Source organism: Vigna umbellata, chromosome 1, assembly GCF_029865625.1.
Source record: "Vigna umbellata cultivar VRB3 chromosome 1, Vumbellata_1.0, whole genome shotgun sequence".
Taxonomy (NCBI): domain Eukaryota; kingdom Viridiplantae; phylum Streptophyta; class Magnoliopsida; order Fabales; family Fabaceae; genus Vigna; species Vigna umbellata.
The window spans coordinates 85,718,213-85,738,065 of NC_142165.1; the positions used below are offsets into that span (position 1 = coordinate 85,718,213).

The 19,853-nt window shown below is 31.5% G+C and overlaps 1 protein-coding gene across 3 annotated transcripts; it reads left to right on the forward strand.

The window, feature by feature from the left end:
- The first annotated feature begins 9,495 nt into the window (after positions 1 to 9,495).
- LOC124845114 (exocytosis protein SRO77) lies at positions 9,496 to 19,709 on the forward strand. 3 transcript variants are annotated; one of them, XM_088104554.1, is made up of 24 exons: positions 9,496 to 9,726; positions 11,336 to 11,469; positions 11,712 to 11,796; positions 11,933 to 11,986; positions 12,159 to 12,250; positions 12,334 to 12,440; positions 12,858 to 12,927; positions 13,048 to 13,435; positions 13,809 to 14,135; positions 14,243 to 14,446; positions 14,953 to 15,048; positions 15,135 to 15,195; positions 15,303 to 15,430; positions 16,008 to 16,254; positions 16,418 to 16,572; positions 16,656 to 16,780; positions 17,283 to 17,406; positions 17,470 to 17,540; positions 17,715 to 17,811; positions 17,920 to 18,109; positions 18,293 to 18,394; positions 19,047 to 19,162; positions 19,244 to 19,303; positions 19,412 to 19,709. In XM_088104554.1, exons 1-24 carry the CDS (start codon positions 9,685 to 9,687, stop codon positions 19,511 to 19,513), a joined length of 3,177 nt encoding a protein of 1,058 aa, XP_087960680.1. In that variant the 5' UTR covers positions 9,496 to 9,684; the 3' UTR covers positions 19,514 to 19,709. The 3 variants fall into 3 exon arrangements, with proteins under 3 accessions (XP_087960680.1, XP_087960682.1, XP_047178116.1); XM_088104556.1 differs by having other exon boundaries at positions 12,870 to 12,927; XM_047322160.2 differs by having other exon boundaries at positions 9,497 to 9,726; positions 17,482 to 17,540.
- Positions 19,710 to 19,853: the final 144 nt, after the last annotated feature.

Genomic DNA, 19,853 nt, shown 5'->3' on the forward strand with positions numbered 1-19,853 from the left:
CTATTTTGATGATATGTCAATCACTTTTTTTCTTTTGATCGTTAAGGAAGGTATCTTATTTCCTTTACATTGAATTTGCAATAGGAGAAATAATATCAAGGGGAGTTTAGTTTGTGGATAAATCAATTTTTAGACTGCAGATTTCAATTCTTCATTTGTTTGATCACAGCTTAAATATTTTTATCTTAATCTAAAGTAATTACAATACATATTTTGAATACGACTTTTTTTCCTATTAGGTCTTGTTCTTTAGTTGAATTCAAAATATATAATAGAAGTATTTTTTTTTTGTAATCATGAACAGATAGAAACTTGATTATGATTATATGAGGGTTTCATTTACAGTAAAACTTGTTTGCATCGTGTATTGTCATCTTGTCACCCTAATTCACAATAAAAATAATTTTTATAGATTTGATACACCTAATTATCTAACATCACTTAAAAATTAAAATAAAAAACAGTTTAAACATTTTTTTCAATCATCCAAAACGTTGAATAGTTTCTCTCCTAATCTTTTGGGTCACCAACAAATCATTTTCTAGTTGGGCTTGTCCAAATTTAAGTCTAGGAGAGTTGCTTCCTAACATCCTTGTCTAGGATGTCACGTGTGAGTAAAAAAACATCCATTATTTAAGAAAATAAAACTCTGATATCGTCACGATATAGTAAAATTTTAAACTTTAATAAGTTATCGTGAAAATAAATAAAAACATGGGAGAATAATAATTAATCCAATTACAACTTGAATAACATATTAATCTCTTTATAATTTGTTTAAATAAAAAGAAACAAACAACCTTTTGAAAACCCTAAAAATAATTCCCCACTCGTCTCTCTTCTTCGCCACTTCAACATCATCGGCAATAACATTTGTCTGCTCACGTATAAATATGATTATCGAAGGTGGAAACCATCACCACAGATACAAGGGTGAGCTAAGTGAATCAACATCTAACTCAGAGATAATATATAATATAATAATACAATTATCAATTAAGACATAAGCTCATAACACTCCTATCTAAATCAAACTCACAACATTTCAATCATCACTTATTTCCTAGGAACATTTCCAAAATGCACACCAAATATGTAACACCACCATACATTCGAGAAACATCATAACATCATGGAAAATACTACCGTTTTCTATAAAACACCATGACACCATATAAAACACTATGGCTTTATATACAACATTAAAACATCATATAAAAAATATCATGACTTTCTGTAAAAACATGACAACACCATATAAAATACTACGACTTCATATACAACATCAAAACTTCATATAAAAATACTAGAACTTTCTATAAAATGTCACAACAATATATAAAATACTACGGATATCACACTAACCACTATATTTCCTATGTACTCTAGTCCCTCAACCTGTTTACCAAAACATAGCTTACTTACCAAAGTAAGACTTTCATGATCCTGTTTACCAAAACAGGACCTACTTACCAAAGCAAGACTTGTACAATCTTATTTATCAAAACAGGACCTACTTACCAAAACAGAACTTCCACTATCCTATTTACTAAAACATGGCCTAATTACCAAAACAACAATTTATCATGTTAACAATATGATTATTAAACCCATCACCAAAATCCTTCTCCTAACCAACGTACCAACGTAAAGAACACGCAAATACACAGTTGTAAGTCCTCCACAATTATATGTGCATTACAATTTAAATCACTACCATACAGATTTCAATCAACACTTTATAAAACATTGCCTAGACATTACGTCACAATTTTCCTGCCTTGCCATTTATCAAGCATAAACATAGATAAAAACCACATTATACATAAAATACTAATAAACCTGTAACACCCTATTTTCCCTCTGAACAATTACTAACCCATTACCAAGGTTATAAATAGCAGAACCTTTGAACCCCAAACATGGAATTGAGTCACTCTCACGTAGGGTCACAGATCATTTACTATGAATTCCCATACATTCACCTCTTTCCAATAAACAAAGTCAAATACACTTTAATATCATAAAACATATTCTCTTGCCAAAACCACACCTTTTGGAATTTATCTCAAATCTTAATGAACCCCTGCATGTTTTATACATACATATATATATATAACACCTAATATATATTGTATATTATTTATAAATACATAATATACACGTAACTTTTATAGCATGCACTTTCAAAGCTACCCACCTCAATACCCTAATGCTAAATAACAATATATATGGCATACAATTTTGAAGAATTTAAGCACTGCACCTAATCTAATATTAACTATAAAATTCTCCATAAATTAACCATATTTCCATAAAACAATAATTATGCTAAAATCATTGTCAAACCACAAAAGACACTGCAATAACATATATTGCAAGATTTATTCTCCTAAAGCTTCATGCGTTAGAGAGAAAAAAATATTTTTAATCCTTGAACCCACCATTAGCTTTCCTACCATATGCGCTTATTTTTCTTTCAACAATATTGGTTATAATACATAGTAAAGAACCTAAAGAAACATAGCAACAATAACACAAACCACACGAACAGCACCATACCGTTCATAACACCCATTCAAAGAGCTAATTAACAAAATATTAAACAATTGCATGAAAAGTTTTAAACTATAATGGCTGCACCACATATATATATATATATATATATATATATATATATATATATATATATATATATATATATATATATATATATATATATATATATATATATATATATATATATACACATATATATATATATCAACGAAATATACAAATGAAGAAAAGTTGACTTTTAAACTTGACGATTACATGATTTAGCACTATTGCGTCGCAGAAATATAAGAGATTCAAAACTATATCAAAACACTCAATAGCTCTCCTGACCTTTAATCCAGCAAAGATTTCTAGATATTCTAGGCTCTCCTAAAAGCTTGGTTCTAGCCTTCTTCCTACAGAAAATAATTTGTCTTCTCCAATTTCTTTTACACAATGTTTTTTATCTCTTCCACCACCCTAGTACTCCTTGCACCTCCTCAATTTTTTTTACATTTACTATTTACCTTTTTAACTCCTCCACTCTCCCTTCCTTTCTCTCTTAAAACCCCCCCCCCCCCCTCTCTTTCCCCCACTCTTCCTTCCTCTCATTCTCGTTGAAGGGTTGAAATGTGTGTCAGGGATGAAAGCATAGGACCCAAGGGTTATTAAAATTTTATATAAGAATGCATTAATCGAATTGTTAGAGGATTTAAACACTAACGAGGTCAGTTGTGTTGTACGTATAGTGTGTTTGTAGTAAACAATATGAATATTGAATTTGTGAATTAGTAGGTGTGTGTTCCTTGTACGGGGCCATGGATGTTAGATAAAGAGAAGACCTCGATTTATGTGTATTTGTTCAAGGGAGAAAATGTATGGTTGTATGTGGTTAAGGAGAAGATCATGGGTTTTTAACATCCGTTGACGGATGTGGGGTGGGGTGTGGAGGTGTATTGGAATGTTGGTGAAAATTAATTTCAGTAATTAAATATTACTGAAGGGAAAAAGAGGAACGAGGAAGGTGGAGGAAGTAGTCCGTGATGGTGTAGGGAACAACTATCTAAGTCTCATTGTTCAAATTATCATCGGGCTATTTCTTTCTGCACTCCCGTCATTTGTTTTTCCTGCACCCAATCAAATATGTGAATTTTTCTGATTTTGAATTCGCATCCACAATTCTCCATGTACTTCAAATCATTTTAGCAAACTTACCAACCATGTGTGCTTTAACCATGGTTGAAAGATGTGACAAGTTCCTTCATTCTTCTAACAGTCATACTCTTTGGTGCATGTGAAAGATGTTCCACTTCTTTTCAATCTCTAAGTCCACACTCCACAAAAATATAACAAAACTAACACCTTTGTCATGAAAGATTCTTGATCTATTAGGGTAATTCAAAGTTGTCAAATCACCTTCAGTCCATATCACCCTACAGTGATAATTTTCTACAAATATTTCTACACAAAAGTGGTAACTACACATGGCAAATCATTTGCTCAGGCATCCAAAAATGTCATTTAGAAAATAAACAGATATTGGCCTAGAATCATATAGGACTGAATAGATATTGATCTAAACACACCTAACCATCTCACTCTCATGAAGGTAATTTCTAGAAATCATCTTGAAACAACATTACTCGTTATGAAATCAGATAAGTGAGAATATCTCAATATACTAAGACTATCTTGGAATCCAATCAATGTCATTAGCCTCCCTGTTAGGTATTACACTCAAAAAGGTTAACTCTATATAGTATATATCAAATATCTCTTAATTTTTCGAATCTAAATATCAACTTTTAAAACATGTATTCATCTTTTTTCATAATAGACTCTCTAAAAAGAAAATTTTGATAAGATATTCAATGCACTCATTGTAATGATTTCACCTTTGTTTTCTCTAAAGGAAACAATTCAAATAATATATGCAAATATTTGCAATTAAGCGAAATCAAATACGCATAAGATTATTTGATTACATATAACATGTTTTCATATTTAGATATAAAAAAATAGTTGATTATTTAAAGCTCTTCAAATCACAAATATGTTATTCAATTATGAAATATTTCAAGTATATTTCATTATCTAAAAATATTATGACTGTTACAACTTGATTAAAATTAATCAAAACTAAACATAAATTGAATTTGAAGTATTACACATTGTCTAATAACACGTCAGTAAGGTTCTATAGATAGTTTAGTTTGAGACAAAAACGATTTTGTTCTAAAGTGTCCTTTAACTGCATGAATACACATGTTAAAGAAAATATATGTAATATTAATTCACATTACTTAGAGTGTTTATTATCATCAAAATCATTAAGTGGTGTTTATGGATTAGATCATTCGATAGGGATGTATTAAATTGTCTAATCTCAACAATATTATATTATCTATTCTTAACAATGTTGGATTGTCTTATCTTAACAAGACTAACAAAGAGTGTTAAGGAAAGTCCACTCCAGTTTCAAGATGTTACATGATCAAACAAGCTATGCTTCCAGTATTAGGTTTCTTGGCTTGTTCTTGTTTGTTTTTTGGCTAGGTATGGTCTCAAAAAGGCTTAAAGAGGATAAGGAAAGGTTCAAGCATAGCTTAGGAAGGTTCTTAGAAGTATTTGGAAAGTTTTGATAGTTTATAGGTGAAATTCTTGGAGAGTTGGTGGCTTGCAAAAACTAGTTTGAATGTAAGAATATGTTCTTGATTATCTTTCTTAGCCTTTTTCAATAACCAATTGAAGATTTTTGTTGTGGTTTGATAAAGGACAACAATTGTCTACTAGATAGGTGTTAGATTTTGCTTGTTACTTTTACATGAGTCCTCAAAAGAATTTATTTACTACATTTTATAAGTTGGAAGAGATGGACAATGATGTTTCTTCTAAGCCAATTGCTATATATTCTATATGAATAAGAATATAGTATGGAATCATTCATTCATTGAACCACATTAGGTATATTATAGAGATGAAAAAGAACCTTGCCCAAGCAATCAATTTGATGACCAGGTATATGAGAAAACCTATAAAGGATCATTGATAAGTTGTGAAGCAAATCCTAAGTTGTCTAAAATAAATTGAAGACACTAAAATTAATTTCAATGGTGATTCACAATATACTCTTGAAGGGTTCCACGAGTATGAATTTATTGTATATTTAGATATTATTATTGACTACAAGTTCACTCTTGGTTGGTCAATGGTTAGTTAGAAAGTAGCTCTCTAGCCAATAGTGACCTTATAGACCACATATGCAGAGTGTATGATTTTATCAAAAGTAGATAAGATGGTTAAGGGTCAAATGAGTTATTTGGGGTAAGCTTAGGAAAATATGATAATCTATTGTGATAGTTCGAGTTAACTATAATTTCTCATCATGATAAGACAAAGAATATTGATGTCAAATATAACTTCATTTGCATATTGAAGAAGATTGAAATGGAGAAAATTGACACCATAGAGAACTCTGTAAATGTCTTCACGAAACTCATTTCATAAAACAAGTTCTTGCGTTGTTCTTGTTGAATGTGAAATGTTGTTAGTAATTTCAAAAGAAAGTAGTTGCATTATAAGGTGAAGTTTGTAGTTCTTATTGTGAACTTGGAAGTTAGATGATACATAACAAGTTATGCATTCATAATTGGTGGGTCATTAGTTAATTGAAAAACTATTCTCAACCAATAATAACCTTTTTTTTTACTATTGATGTTAAGAATGTAGCATTAACATTTGTTAATTACCATTCCAAAATCTTCACAACAATCAACTTCCTTTCAAGATATTTGGAACCTTTGTTAATTGATGTTTAGAACAATAAAAAAGTAAATACATGTCGAGATACGATTGTGCTTGTTATCCAATAGAGATAAAGATGAAACAAAAATTATATATCTATTAAGTACGACGATGAAGATGAGAACAAATTTTAATTGGTCAAACATAAGTTTTATTGAGATGTACATTGTCTTAAAAGCTTAAAAAAGTCATATCAAAGTGTTATTTATCTCATTTTCAACCATTTCAAATGTTAAAAGAAAGTAATTACAATTTTCATCTTTGTGCCATTGTATTCCTAAAATTTGCATGATGTTTTCTTGTTAGAAAAAGTGGCATATACTTAAATAGTCAGCTAATTGTATTTGAAGTCTCTGAATATAAGTACAATGGCTTAAAAATAAAATAAAAAATTATTGTCTATAGAATATAACATGATAAATAGTGCACCCTAATGATCATGTGAGTATTATCTATGTATTGAAAATTTGTATTGAGAACACTTTCTTAAGCAACATGCAACAATACTAATAAAATCGTCATAAAATCACTTCTGCTCTCCAAATTTCGTAACATGTGCTTTTTCATCTAGCTATCATTTTTTCGTCACAAAGTAGCATAGTGGTTTCTCATTTATGCAATCAAACTTTTATAAAAAAAATCCAGAGATTTGTTTTAAAACTTCATAAATGATTGTAACAATTTTAGTTGAATTAAATTTTATGACAAAAAAATACAAAAGTTAAGAAGTGTGAGAAGTCTCAATTTTTTTTTATCTCCAATAATTCAAAATTTTACTTAAAAGAAATCTCAATCTCTAACAACTATCATTCTCGTTATATATATATATATATATATATATATATATATATATATATATATATATATATATATATATATATATATATATATATATATATATATATATATAATTATCAATTTAAAATTATTTTAATATAATTATTGTTATCTCTTTTAATTCATGTTATTTTATATATATTACTTTGAATATTATTATCACATTGACTGAAAAATTATGGTTCTTGTATTGTATTTGTTTTCGTCCTAACTAAAGACAGGCACAAAGTTCATTGGGAATAAATCTCAAACTTTCACTTAATTAAATTTTTTAAAATATTACTTATTAAATAATTACAAATTAATACTATTTGTTAAATTAAAATTATTTAAAAACTAAAAGTATCTATTTCAATTGTAAATTTTAATTATAATAATATAAGTAAAATATGTAATAGTTAATCATTATTAAAATTAGTATAGCTTGACTAAATTTAATAAATTATTAAACGTATTGATTATATGATTAAATAAAACTAATTTAATCATTAAATTTTATCAACTATAAAATGTTTTAGTAGTTAAATATTTGGTAAAATTAGTATTATTTATCAATTAATATTTATTATTAATTAATTATAATTTGATAACTTAATATTTACAGATTTAAACTAAATAAATCTATTTAACTATTTCTTACTAATTATGAATTAAATAAGTAAAATATAATTTAAAAAAATACAATAAAAGGATATGAATTCGGATGATGCAAACAAATTACAATGGAGGTGTAGAATGAGAATTTTAATTTTGTTATTGTTAGATAAGAAAAAAATGGGAAGATAGTAGGAATGCTTTTGGGACGGTGAGACATGTTGTTTAGTAGAGCCTTGCATGGAGTTTATTTATATATATTCTCCTTAACTTTGGTAATTTGCTATCAGTCAAGTGAGTGGTAGTTCATATAAAATAAAAAGAAAAATTTAAAGAAATAAAAAGTAATAATTTAAAGAAAATAAAGTTCCTAAAATTTAAAGTGTGAGAAAATTGAAGCCCATAAGCAAAGTGGTTTTTGTGGTGCCACGTATCTTTCAAGGGTGTTGCTCCCTCCACCACCACACCTTTCTCCCTCCACCTCCCCAATTTTTTTTAATTCCAATTATATCCTCAAATTAAAATTTTTTATTTTTATTATTTTAATTTATTCCAAACCTAGTTCTCCTACTTTACTCCCTGCACTCAATCTTTCCATCTCTCAATTTCGTTTAACAATTTGTCTTCTGTTTTACTTTACAATTCCATTTGTCTTTTCCGTTTCACTTCTCCTCATACGATTCTTTCTTCTTCATTTTCCTTACATTATTAAAATACATTAAAAATATATTAAAAAATAATAAATCAAAACATTTAAATTAAATTATTAAAATATTTCCAAAATAAAGAATAAACTAATAAAATAAATCCTAAAATTAAAAACGTAACTCGGAGTCCGTTTAAGGAAAGAACTGATGTCAACATCCGTTTGTGGAAAGAACGGATGTCAACATCCGTTTAAGGAAAGAACGGATGTCAACATCCGTTTAAGGAAGAAAACGGATGTCAACATCCGTTTAAGGAAAAAACGGATGTCGACATCCGTTTTTTCCTTAAACGGATGTTGACATTCGTTTTTTTCCTTAAACGGATGTTGACATCCGTTCTTTCCTTAAACGGATGTTGACATCCGTTGAAGGAAGGATGTCACCGTTTAAAAGTTACGTTTTTTATTTAAGGGTTTTATTTGAAGGTTTATTCGAAAACACACCTTAAGGAAGCAACACACGCACTGCACCACTCCACACACTGCACCACGAGAGCGACACTGCATCACGAGAGCGACACTGCACCACGAGAGGGAGACTACTTGATAATTCTTTCCACTACCACCAACCTTTACAACTTGTAGTATCTCACCGCGACAAAAGAAAGAGATGAAGAAAAATAATGTTAAAATAAAAGAAAAATATTTTACTCATGTAGGAGGAACTAAAATAGGTTATTAGTGGAATAGGTTGTGAATGGGTAAAATTAAAAAAATTAACCCTAAAAATAAAATTTTATTTAAGGGCAAAATAGTAAAGGGGAGGTGGAGGAAGAAGGGTGTGGTGGTGGAGGGAGCAACACCCATCTTTCAATAATACCCGGGCCCAACTGTCGGGTCTTACACTCTAATTTACTCCTGACACGTGTTATTATACAACTTGTCCAAAGATCTGGGTAACCTTCGATAATAATAATAATATCCAAGATGTTCTTTTGAACTGTTTCAAATATATTTAATAATAAAAAACTTTGATTTTGTTTTTGAATATAAATAAAAGTGACTTAGTTGGTGTTGTCTGTTCTGAGAAGGAAACGATGAAACACTGAAGCGAGTGGAAAGTGCAATCAACTGCTCCTTTCAAAAGCAAGAGAGAATTCTTTCGGAAAATATCAGTTATCACATTCCCAACTTTTCTTCATTCTTCATTCTAATTTTGCAAACTCAATCTGTGATTCTGATCATCACATCCTTCAAAATAAGAAATGTTTGTGAAGAAACTAGTGGAGAAAGCTTCCATCAAGAAGGTAACTCCTTTTCCCTTCTCTCTTTTCTTTCTTTCCTTTCATATTCTTCTTTTTTTCTCTTCCACCATTACTTCCTTCCTATCATCATCATCACCATCGAAATTCTTCAGATATTGCTTCAAACTGAAACACCCTTCATTTCTTTCTGCCAATATAAGCTATGTGTTCTTCACTCAAAGTTTTGAACCATCACTCATCATCATCATCACTTTTCTTTCATATCTAGATTTCCTTTTCTTTCTTTTGCTTTTGAACTTAGATATTCGGTATATATTATATTTCGAATTTTAAAAAACGAAGACTTCGATTATACCAATATAATTTAAACAAAATTTCGTGGATACTATGGTTGTCGTAAGTAATATATTTTATACACTTTTCCACCCTGGATATTGCTGCTAAATTTCGTTTTTATCCTTACTCTATGGCGTTTTTTAATTCGTTGCTCAGAGATTAAGAAAAATGGGGGATATATGATGAGCATATGGTATTCGAAAACTGGGTTTCTTAAATATTTTACATAATTTTTTTTTTATTACGTGATAAGTTCTTTCTTGTCCAAATTTATTTTACGTTTCACCATATTCGATTTCTGGTTTTAAGAAAGTCTTGCAGAATATCAAGAAAAGAAAAACGTTTTGGGTCGGTTGAGTTGTGAGTTTCAAAACTTGTTCATACTTGAAAATTGATTTTAAATTAAACGATATTTATGGAAACAGACACAAACGTTTATTAGTGTGTAAATGTAAATGTTTTCTGCGCATTACGTTTCAAAACAATAAGTTCGTTTTACTGTCCAGATCGTATTAATGTGATAATTAGGATCCTCCACAGTAATAATAACTACAAAAAACAGAGAGGGAAATGAGTATTTTAATGGTGACACAAAAGAGAGGGAACAGAAAATAAAAGAAAAGAAAAGAAAAAGATTAAACGTATGTAGTTTGAAAGAATGGATAGGATTGTGGTCGGTGGAAATTGATGAGTGGGCCCATTTTTGAATGCGTTAATGTTGGTCAAGATCTGTTAACCCACTGCCACTAGAATCCAAGGCCCCATGAAAGGATGACTCAAAATATTAAAAATCGAAAAAAAAAATTCAAACAATAATTGTTTTAAAACTATTAAAAAGTCATTTTAGTATGTGAACTTAATTAGTTACTGTCATTTTAGTAAGTTGTTTTATTTATTTATTTATGCTATGTTATTAGTTGTAGAACTAGAAAATTTCCAAGAACTAGAATTTTCTGAGTTTAGGTATAAAAGTCATTGCGTTTTTAAAGGTTTCTTCTGAAAATAGAAATAATCAGGCCTAAGATACTGTTAGTTGTGAATATGATGAAATAGCAGTAGATGTTCTTTGTTCTGAGTTTGACTCTGAATGTAAAATTTCAATATTACATAAAAAGATAAATAAACATGCATGGTACTTACTTTTAGAAGCTGACACGAAGTCACGAACAAATACAATAATTCAAACTCTGAGCTGTTTTTATCATATTGTAGTAAAATAATATGCAGATAACAGTCTTGTTTGTATGAAAACCAGCCACAACCTTAGAAGGCAGAACTAAGACATAGGCATTGAACTTTGTGAATTTCTATGCAGACTGGTGGAAATTCATCGGATGGGTTAAAGGCTAGTGATGTAGATCCACGGTTGGTATTTCATCATGGGGTGCCATCTGGGGGTGCCATGTTCGCCTATGACACCATTCAGGGGATACTGGCTCTTTCTACAAAGTATGTTCCCCTCAACTACATGCATAATCATTCAAACTAAGGTGCCATGATAGTGCATATCATGAATATATACTCCCATAGCTGTTATTACCTTCTAATCTATTTTGTGTTGCACTCCTTCCTCTGTAACCATCTACAAGTGTAAAATTCCTAGGAAGGGGACATACTATGTAAACTTACAAGGTTGTTGAAATGGGTGACTTTTCATGCTTGAAACTGATTTTGTTGAGTTTTTCAAAAAGGAATGGACAGATTAAACTCTATGGAAAAGATAATGCTCAAGCCATGCTTGAATCTGGTGAAGCCCAATCTAGCAAGTTTCTGCAGGTCATGTGCCTTATCCATGCAAATGGGACAATTCCCTCATATTGTTGTGGAAAATGTTCCTTTCTTTAGGAATGCCAAACATTTAATGCATTATATTGTTGTGTACTAACAATGCTATTATATTTAATGCATGCAGTTCATCCAGAACCAAGGTGTCCTTATAAATGTTACTTCAAATAACCATATTGAGGTGAGTAGACATACGGGAACTTGCTCACATATGTTGTATTTTTCATGTTACCTATGAATTTAAGCTTGTTCTACTAATATAATTCAGTGTAATGTGTCAATATACTTTTATTATCATGTTTGATATCTCAGTATGTTCGGCAAATTGATTCTCCTGAAAAATTTACATTTAGGTTTGGGACATAGACAAGAAATCGCTGTCTGATGTGTATATTGCTAAAGAAGAAATCACTTGCTTTGCAGTCATTCAACATACCCTCTATATGTAAGTAGTAAGTGTAATCCAGAACAAGCTATATATGAACAAAGTTGCGTAAGTTATGAGCTTTCATGTATCTGTGTTGGCAGGTACATCGGACATTCTAATGGTGATATTTCAGTTTTGATGCTTGATCAAGAACCATCATGGCATTTAGTTAAGATGAAATACGTCATACCTCTCTCGGCTTCCTATGGTGAGAAACATGTTGTACCCTTTTTTCTTTTTCCTTCACATGTTACATGTAAATCTTAAACTCAATTTGGATTTGAAGAAAAGAGTACGCGATGATGATTATACATTTTGTTGGTTCTCAATGTGAGCACTGATCAAGCAAAATTCATCAGCTCTGTTTAGGATTTCTTGAGGAATATTAACTCTTGACATGATCTTAAGGAATTTTAAACAATTTTGAATTTGCATCTCATTACTCAAAAATAGAAACCAAGAAGTGTAGTTATCTTGTGTATGCTAATTGCATTGTATATCTATGCAAGCTTATAATAGTCATGGCTGTCCTTGAGATTTCAACACCCACCCTCTTCCCTGGTCCCTTATTTCTCTCTTAAAGCATCTGATTGTCAATTTAAATTCCTTAATTATTTTTGTTTAGGTAACTCTGAAGTGTCTGATGATACTGTTGTGACGCACATACTGCCTCAACCAGCAGCTGAAAGTAAGAGGTGATCTTCACAAACACAGCCATCCTTAGAATGTTTTTATATAAATATTTTTGTTCATGTTTTTAATTGATCATTTATTTGTACACTCAAACTTATGTTCTCTTATGTGTTCCATTGCAGGGTTCTCATAATCTTTAGAAATGGTCAAATGATATTATGGGATGTTCAGGAAAGTAGGTTTATTTTAAGAACTGGTGGAAATATGTTGCAGCTGCATAATGAAACAAAAAGAGTGACTTCGGCATGTTGGGTGTGTCCATTTGGAAGTAAAGTAGCTGTAGGGTACAACAACGGAGAGCTCTTCATTTGGAGCATCCCTTCTGTAAATATTGGAAATGCCTCAGCATCTGAATCTAGTTATCAAAACACTCCATTTCTCAAACTTAACTTAGGATATAAGTCAGACAAAATCTCCATTAGATCAATAAAATGGGTTTATGCTGGAGGAAAGGCTAGTCGAATATATGTTATGGGAGCTGCTGACTATGCAACTTCAAACTTGGTGCAGGTATTTGAATGCTTTGCTCAAAGCATTTATAAGAAAATATCTTGTCCTAGTACAAATTATTTGAACTTTTCTGTCTCTCTTTCTTTATAATGAGTTATTGATGGTCCTTTTCTGAAACATAAAAAAACTAGAGTTTACCCTTACAAGCCACAGGAACTTTGATTTTCAGAAAGCATAATGTACCCTTTGTTAAAAGAACTCGAACTAGGTATAATTTTCTAAATTAACACGCACCACTTTTCACTATAAAGTTTTCTCATATAGCTAAATGAGATGTATACGGAATTTGCCTCATTCTTTCCACTCCCTCTAGGTATATTTTAGATCTTGATACCAGTTACATCATACCAACGTATGTGATTATATGAGTCAGGTAGTTTTGCTGAATGAGAATACAGAATCTCGGACAATTAAACTTGGACTTCATATGTCTGAATGCTGTACTGACATGGAGATCATATCATTAACTTCAACTGAGCAAAGCAAGCATAAACAAGATTCTTTCATTTTGCTTGGGAAGTCAGGCCATCTATATTTGTATGACGATAGTTTGATTGAGAAGTATCTGCTACAATGCCAATCTAAGTCCACGCCTTCACTTCCAAGGGAAGTAAGTGTGAAGTTACCACTGATAGAATCAAGCATCACAACAGCAAAATTCATCTCCAACAATTCTAATGTGTTTAATTCTGAAGATGAGGTAATAGGGTTCCGAAACTATAATTTTTTATTTACCATGCTCATTCTGTTTGCAGTCCACCTTTTTGTAAATCCATTGATTTGGACCTTTTTGTCTTTGCCACATAGTACTACACACAGCTGTTCAAAAGCTATCCATTGTTTGTTCCTGTTGAAACAAATCAGAAAGATGGCATTAGCCTAAGTTCGGCCAAATTTACTGGATTTTCCAAAGTTCAAAACTTATACATAACTGGACACAGCAATGGAGCCGTAACCTTATGGGATGCTTCATGCCCCATCTTCACTCCGATTTTGCAATTGAAGCAACAGGTAATACTTTTATCAGTCACATCCACTCTCAAGTTGCATTCAGTGGAAAATAATTAGTTTGTACAACAAAATTTTCCATACAAAAATGTTAGCTTTACTAACAGCCTCCCGTTTGTTATAAACAAATTTCCTGCATAATATGCAAAATGCTCTTTTTGTCTTCTTGTGGGATACATTTCGCTCTTTCCAAAAGAAGCTACTTTCATGAATGCAAACCATCAGCCAACTTATTTGTCTAGATAGTTAGAGTTATTGATTTCATTGGCTAATCATGCCAATGTTTTGTGTTGAAGTATTGGATTGATAAGGAAATTTTTGAATGCTCTTATAAATCCCTATAACCAAGTAAATGCTGAATAGCCAAGTATGTTACACATCAACATATTATCAACTTTAAGCTCAAGCAAGCTCTAGGCTAAAGGCGATTTATTCTTTTCCATGTATTTAAAAATTTTACTTATTTATTTTCTGTGTGTTTATTATTTGTTTCCTCCATCTCAATCCAGAGTGAAAATGACTGTTCATTAAGTGGGATACCGTTGACAGCATTATACTTTGATAGCAACACTCCACTTCTTGCTTCTGGTGACCAGAGTGGAATGGTGAGGTTCCTCGATATGATAATTTCCTTCTCTCTCGCATCATTCCCACCTGCCTTTAATATGTCTGTCATAAACATGATTTACAGATTTGCATCTTTAGATTCAAACCTGAACCATATGCCACTAACAGCTTCATGTCTCTTACTGGTACGTGGTATCACAACACCTTTTGCTTGCTTTTGATTTCTCAGAAGGCTTGCATGATTCATATATTAATCAATACTTAGTTCCCTTTTTCATTCTTTTTTTTACAGGGGGTACAAAGAAAGGGACTGATCATATAATCCAAAGTGTGAAACATGTAAAGAGTACTGGTGCCATTATTTCAATGAACATAGACCCCAGTTCAATGCATCTTGCTGTTGGTTCTGATCAAGGACATGTGAGATAATTTTCTACTTTTCTTTTGGGTTTTGGAAATGTGGTCTCAGTTTGCTAGTCCAAGTATTCAAAGAAATTAATTTAAGGTACAAATTCCAAAAGCATATTTTAAAAGAAAAGGCTTTTCCAATTATATGAAAAGAAATAGAAATCCTCAATTTATAGGTCAGTAGATGAACATATTGGTCTTCAGCAACGATATTCCCACAAGCATAATTGCCAGATTAACCACTCCAGCATTAATGCAACTATAAGGGCCACTACACATACCAAGGATCATAGGACTGCATAAACAACCTCATTAAACAAATATACAAATACTGAGGACCATTTAGCAGCACCAAAAAGGAGCATATTGTGTCTCTCCTTTGTGCAAGTTTCTAGTAGATTTCTGTTCCTTGATCATATGTTTGGGTGGTAATTGCTAAATGTTTTGTTGCTTGAACTTTGACAAATGGTCAACAGATATTGCATAGGACTACATATTTTTGTGTTCCTTGTGTTTTGACATTATAGTTGTTTATAACTTTGCGAAATAACTTTTATGCAGTAACGTTTATTGGTCCAATTTGCTGCAGGTTTCAGTTTTTAACATAGATGGGCCAACTTTGTTATACCAGAAACATATTGCAAGTGAAATTTCTGCTGGTATCATCTCTCTGCAGTTCTTAACCTGCAGTTTACATGGTTTTGAAAAAAACATTTTGGCCGTTGGAACAAAAGATTCATCTGTTATGGCACTAGATAAAGAAAATGGAAACACACTAGGCACAGGAACTATTTGTCCCAAGAAGCCCTCGAAAGCTCTATTTATGAAAGTTTTGGGTAAGAGTGTGTGGTTAGCATAATTATCAATTATCAAAAACTCATTGATATAATATAGGTGTACAGATGCTCGTTCTGTTAAGGATCAAATTTCAACACTGTTCTTGATTGATCTGAAAGAAATTACTGAAAATGGTAAAAGAAATGTTGTTGTGATACATAGATGGACAAGGTGAACAGGTCACAGGATCAATTACAAAAGATGGATTAGACTTGAGCGAAAGGAACCATATTGATGATGCAACAACGAAACAGAAGTATATTCTGCTTTGTTCTGAGAAAGCTTTGTATGTCTATTCATTGGTGCATGCGATTCAGGTGATGCATGAATTCTATACATCCATAATCAGGAGTCATGAAGAACAAAAATATAAGCTAATGTTTGCCATGATGTATTCCAGGGAGTTAAAAAGGTGCTATACAAGAAAAAGTTCAATTCCTCTTCATGTTGCTGGGCATCAACATTTGACAGCCATTCTGATGTTGGCCTTGTACTTATTTTCACTACTGGAAAAGTAGAATTAAGGTGGTGTGCTTTTTCTCAGTCTGAACTTTATGAGAACATATTTTGATGGTATAGAACATAAGAAAAGACATCATTTGTTAAAGTAACAACTCCACCGATTTTGAGGATAGTTTTTCACAGACAAAGTTAAGAAAAATATATCATTGTTTGTAATGTATCGTTGATCTCCCATCATTTTCTGGTATAACCCCAGTGTGCTTTTCAAGTCAGACAAGCAAAATTGCATAATTTTATTTGAAATTTTTAATTACTGCTATTTTTCTTTCGATAATGATTAAAACGGCAATTGGTTTTCTAGTAGTCCAAAAACCAGCATGAGGCCAATTATTTCAATATTCAAGGGCTTTATATTGTATTGGTTGGAATTTGGACTATTTCTGTATTTTTTTCCGGGAGATATAAAGAACTTCAGTTATTCCAAGTTTTAACTGCTGTAACGTACTCTCTCTTTTCTCTCTTTCGCTAAAAAGAATTTAATTCATAGACATATTTTATATGATAGGTCTTTGCCAGAGTTATCCCTGGTTATGGAGACTTCAATTAGAGGTTTCAGTTACTCTCCTCCAAAATCAAAGTCATTTTCTGAGAGCCAGATATGTTCTTCATCCAAAGGAGATCTTGTTTTGGTATGAGCATTGTTTTTTACCAGTACAATTTTCTTTAGAAGTTTTATATTAAATAAGTATTAGGTCCCTTTACAGGTGAATGGTGACCAGGAAATATTTGTTGTCACATTGATGGTCCAAAGGAATATTTTCAGGTAATAACTATATACAATATATGGCTCAACGGCATAGTAAATCTTCTTATCTATCTCTTGCTCCTATACATAGTACAGAGAAATACGTGGTTATGGATATTGGAATAATATTCCTCACAGAAGATGAAAAGTGTAATATTAGTACCCTCATTTTTACATTTTGTTGACTTCTAGGCTTTTGGACTCTGTTAGCTGCATCTACAGAAAAGGAATGATGCTTTCACAAGAAGAGCTGGTCCCTAGTCTAGTCATGAATAAGGAAAAGAAAAGGGTAAATAGTATAAATAAACAGTATATTTTAAAATATATAGATATATAGACAGAGATATTCGTAATTTTTGTGATAAAAGGTGTTTAATCTTCATTTTGGTCTTCTCAGGGTATATTCAGCTCTGTCATCAAAGATTTTACTGGCAGTAAAGAAAAACATGCTCCCATCTTGGAAACTGAAGATTCTAAAGAAAGTATCCAGAAACTCTCAGCTATCTTTTCAACGGAAAATTTTCCATGCGATGCTGATAATAATGATAATCTGACTGTTGATGAAGATAACCTTGAATTAAATATAGGTAGGGAAGTCCCTTAGATATGATCTACTGAATATTATATAGCCTACAACGACGAAACAGAATTGTCTATTTATATTAATGAATATATGGCCTTTCCATTGACTCTGCTGATCAGAAAATACAAATGGTATATAAATCGACTGATCCCTAAGGAAGATCTCGTTTTGGTGTCCTTCTGTACAGATGACATTGACCTAGATGATCATGAAGAAAAACGCAAAGATCAAGGTATATTGGGAGGTTTTAACAAGAAGAAATTGCCTGCAAAGTTTCAGGCTCTAAAAGGTTAGTGAACTTGAACTACAGGGATTGGGATGAAATATTTGCTCATATGATCACTCGTTTTGTCATTTGATTTGGGACAACAGTGAAAAAACTGCAATAATTTACCGTATAGTTTGTCTTCTAGGCTGTTCTAGCCCTTTTTAAGCATAGGACACTGCATTTTCCTGCATAAAAGGAAAAATGATCTGCTTAGTACAAATGTCAGTGCTGAGACTTGAACTTATAACTTTCTGCCAACCACCCAAACCTATTGACCTGCATAAACGAATAACATAACAGTGGCTGAACTTCAAAGTTGGAAGTAGGTGGCATACCTAAAATCATGACAGAAAACTTCATAATAAAATCTTTGCGTAGGGTAAAACTCAAAATAAGATGTGTATTAATGATGAGAAGAGTATATTATGAAAGGATTACATATGGCCTTTACATAGGAACATATTAACTATTCTAGTAACAAGCTTCTAACTAACCGGACAAAGTAGTTATCTTATGTTAGATACTGCTTCTGTTCCAGTCTTTTCTAGATTTCCTTTTTACAACCAATTAACTCGGGCAAGCAAAGACTGCATTTTAGTTTTTTATAGGCTAAAGATTATCAAAGTGCTACCTTATATGCTGCTAGTTAAATTAGTTGAAGTTGAATATACAGGAAGGTTAAAAGAGATGAAGGGCAAAATCCAGAAAACATCGGGTAAAGAAGAACAAGATGAGCAAGCTGGTGCAGTCGATCAAATTAAGAAGAAATATGGGTTTTCCTACTCCAATGTAAGCACATTTAATCTTGCATTGCAGAAACTTTATTTATTCATTTGAACCATGCTTCAATCTTTCAATCTGACACTACAGGAAACAAGCGCAGCTAAATTGGCACAAAGCAAGTTGCAGGAGAACATGAAAAAGTTACAGGTATCGTTGTTGATAAATAATATCATTTGTGTAACATTTTAAGCATAAACAGCTATTCAGTACACTAGTCAAATTTGGTTGGTATATGTTATTTTTTGTATTTGGCAGGGAATCAACCTCCGAACAACAGAAATGCAAGATGAAGCAAAATCTTTTTCATTATTGGCAAACAATGTACTGCAGACTGCTGAACGGGAAAAAAAGAATTAAGAGCGTCTACTCACCGATTGAACCAGAAATTTCTAAGCGTTATGCATTTGTAATTTGTTTAGCTTAGTCTTGTATTTATATTTTGTCTAACGAGGGAAGATCAAATTATTGAAGTTTTAGATTTATATATTGAGTGATGTATGTAAAGAACAATACCTACAATTTTTCCTCTTAAATAATGAAACGATTTGTTATATGACTCGGCCAAGAATGAACTAAAAGCATAACATGAGAGCTCAAGTTAAAAAATGAACATTAAGCAACAATTTTTTCACCACAATCACTCATAAAGTAACGTTAAAGGAATCGACTATTAATTTGGAGCTCAGGATGAATCCCA

Bases quoted from the DNA above. Each gene is read 5' to 3' on its own strand.
- LOC124845114 (XM_088104554.1), top strand. From the start codon at position 9,685: ATGTTTGTGAAGAAACTAGTGGAGAAAGCTTCCATCAAGAAG. The intron at 13,436-13,808 runs GTATTTGAATGC...TATATGAGTCAG, and splicing joins CAACTTCAAACTTGGTGCAG to GTAGTTTTGCTGAATGAGAA. The intron at 17,407-17,469 runs GTATGAGCATTG...AATAAGTATTAG, and splicing joins CCAAAGGAGATCTTGTTTTG to GTCCCTTTACAGGTGAATGG.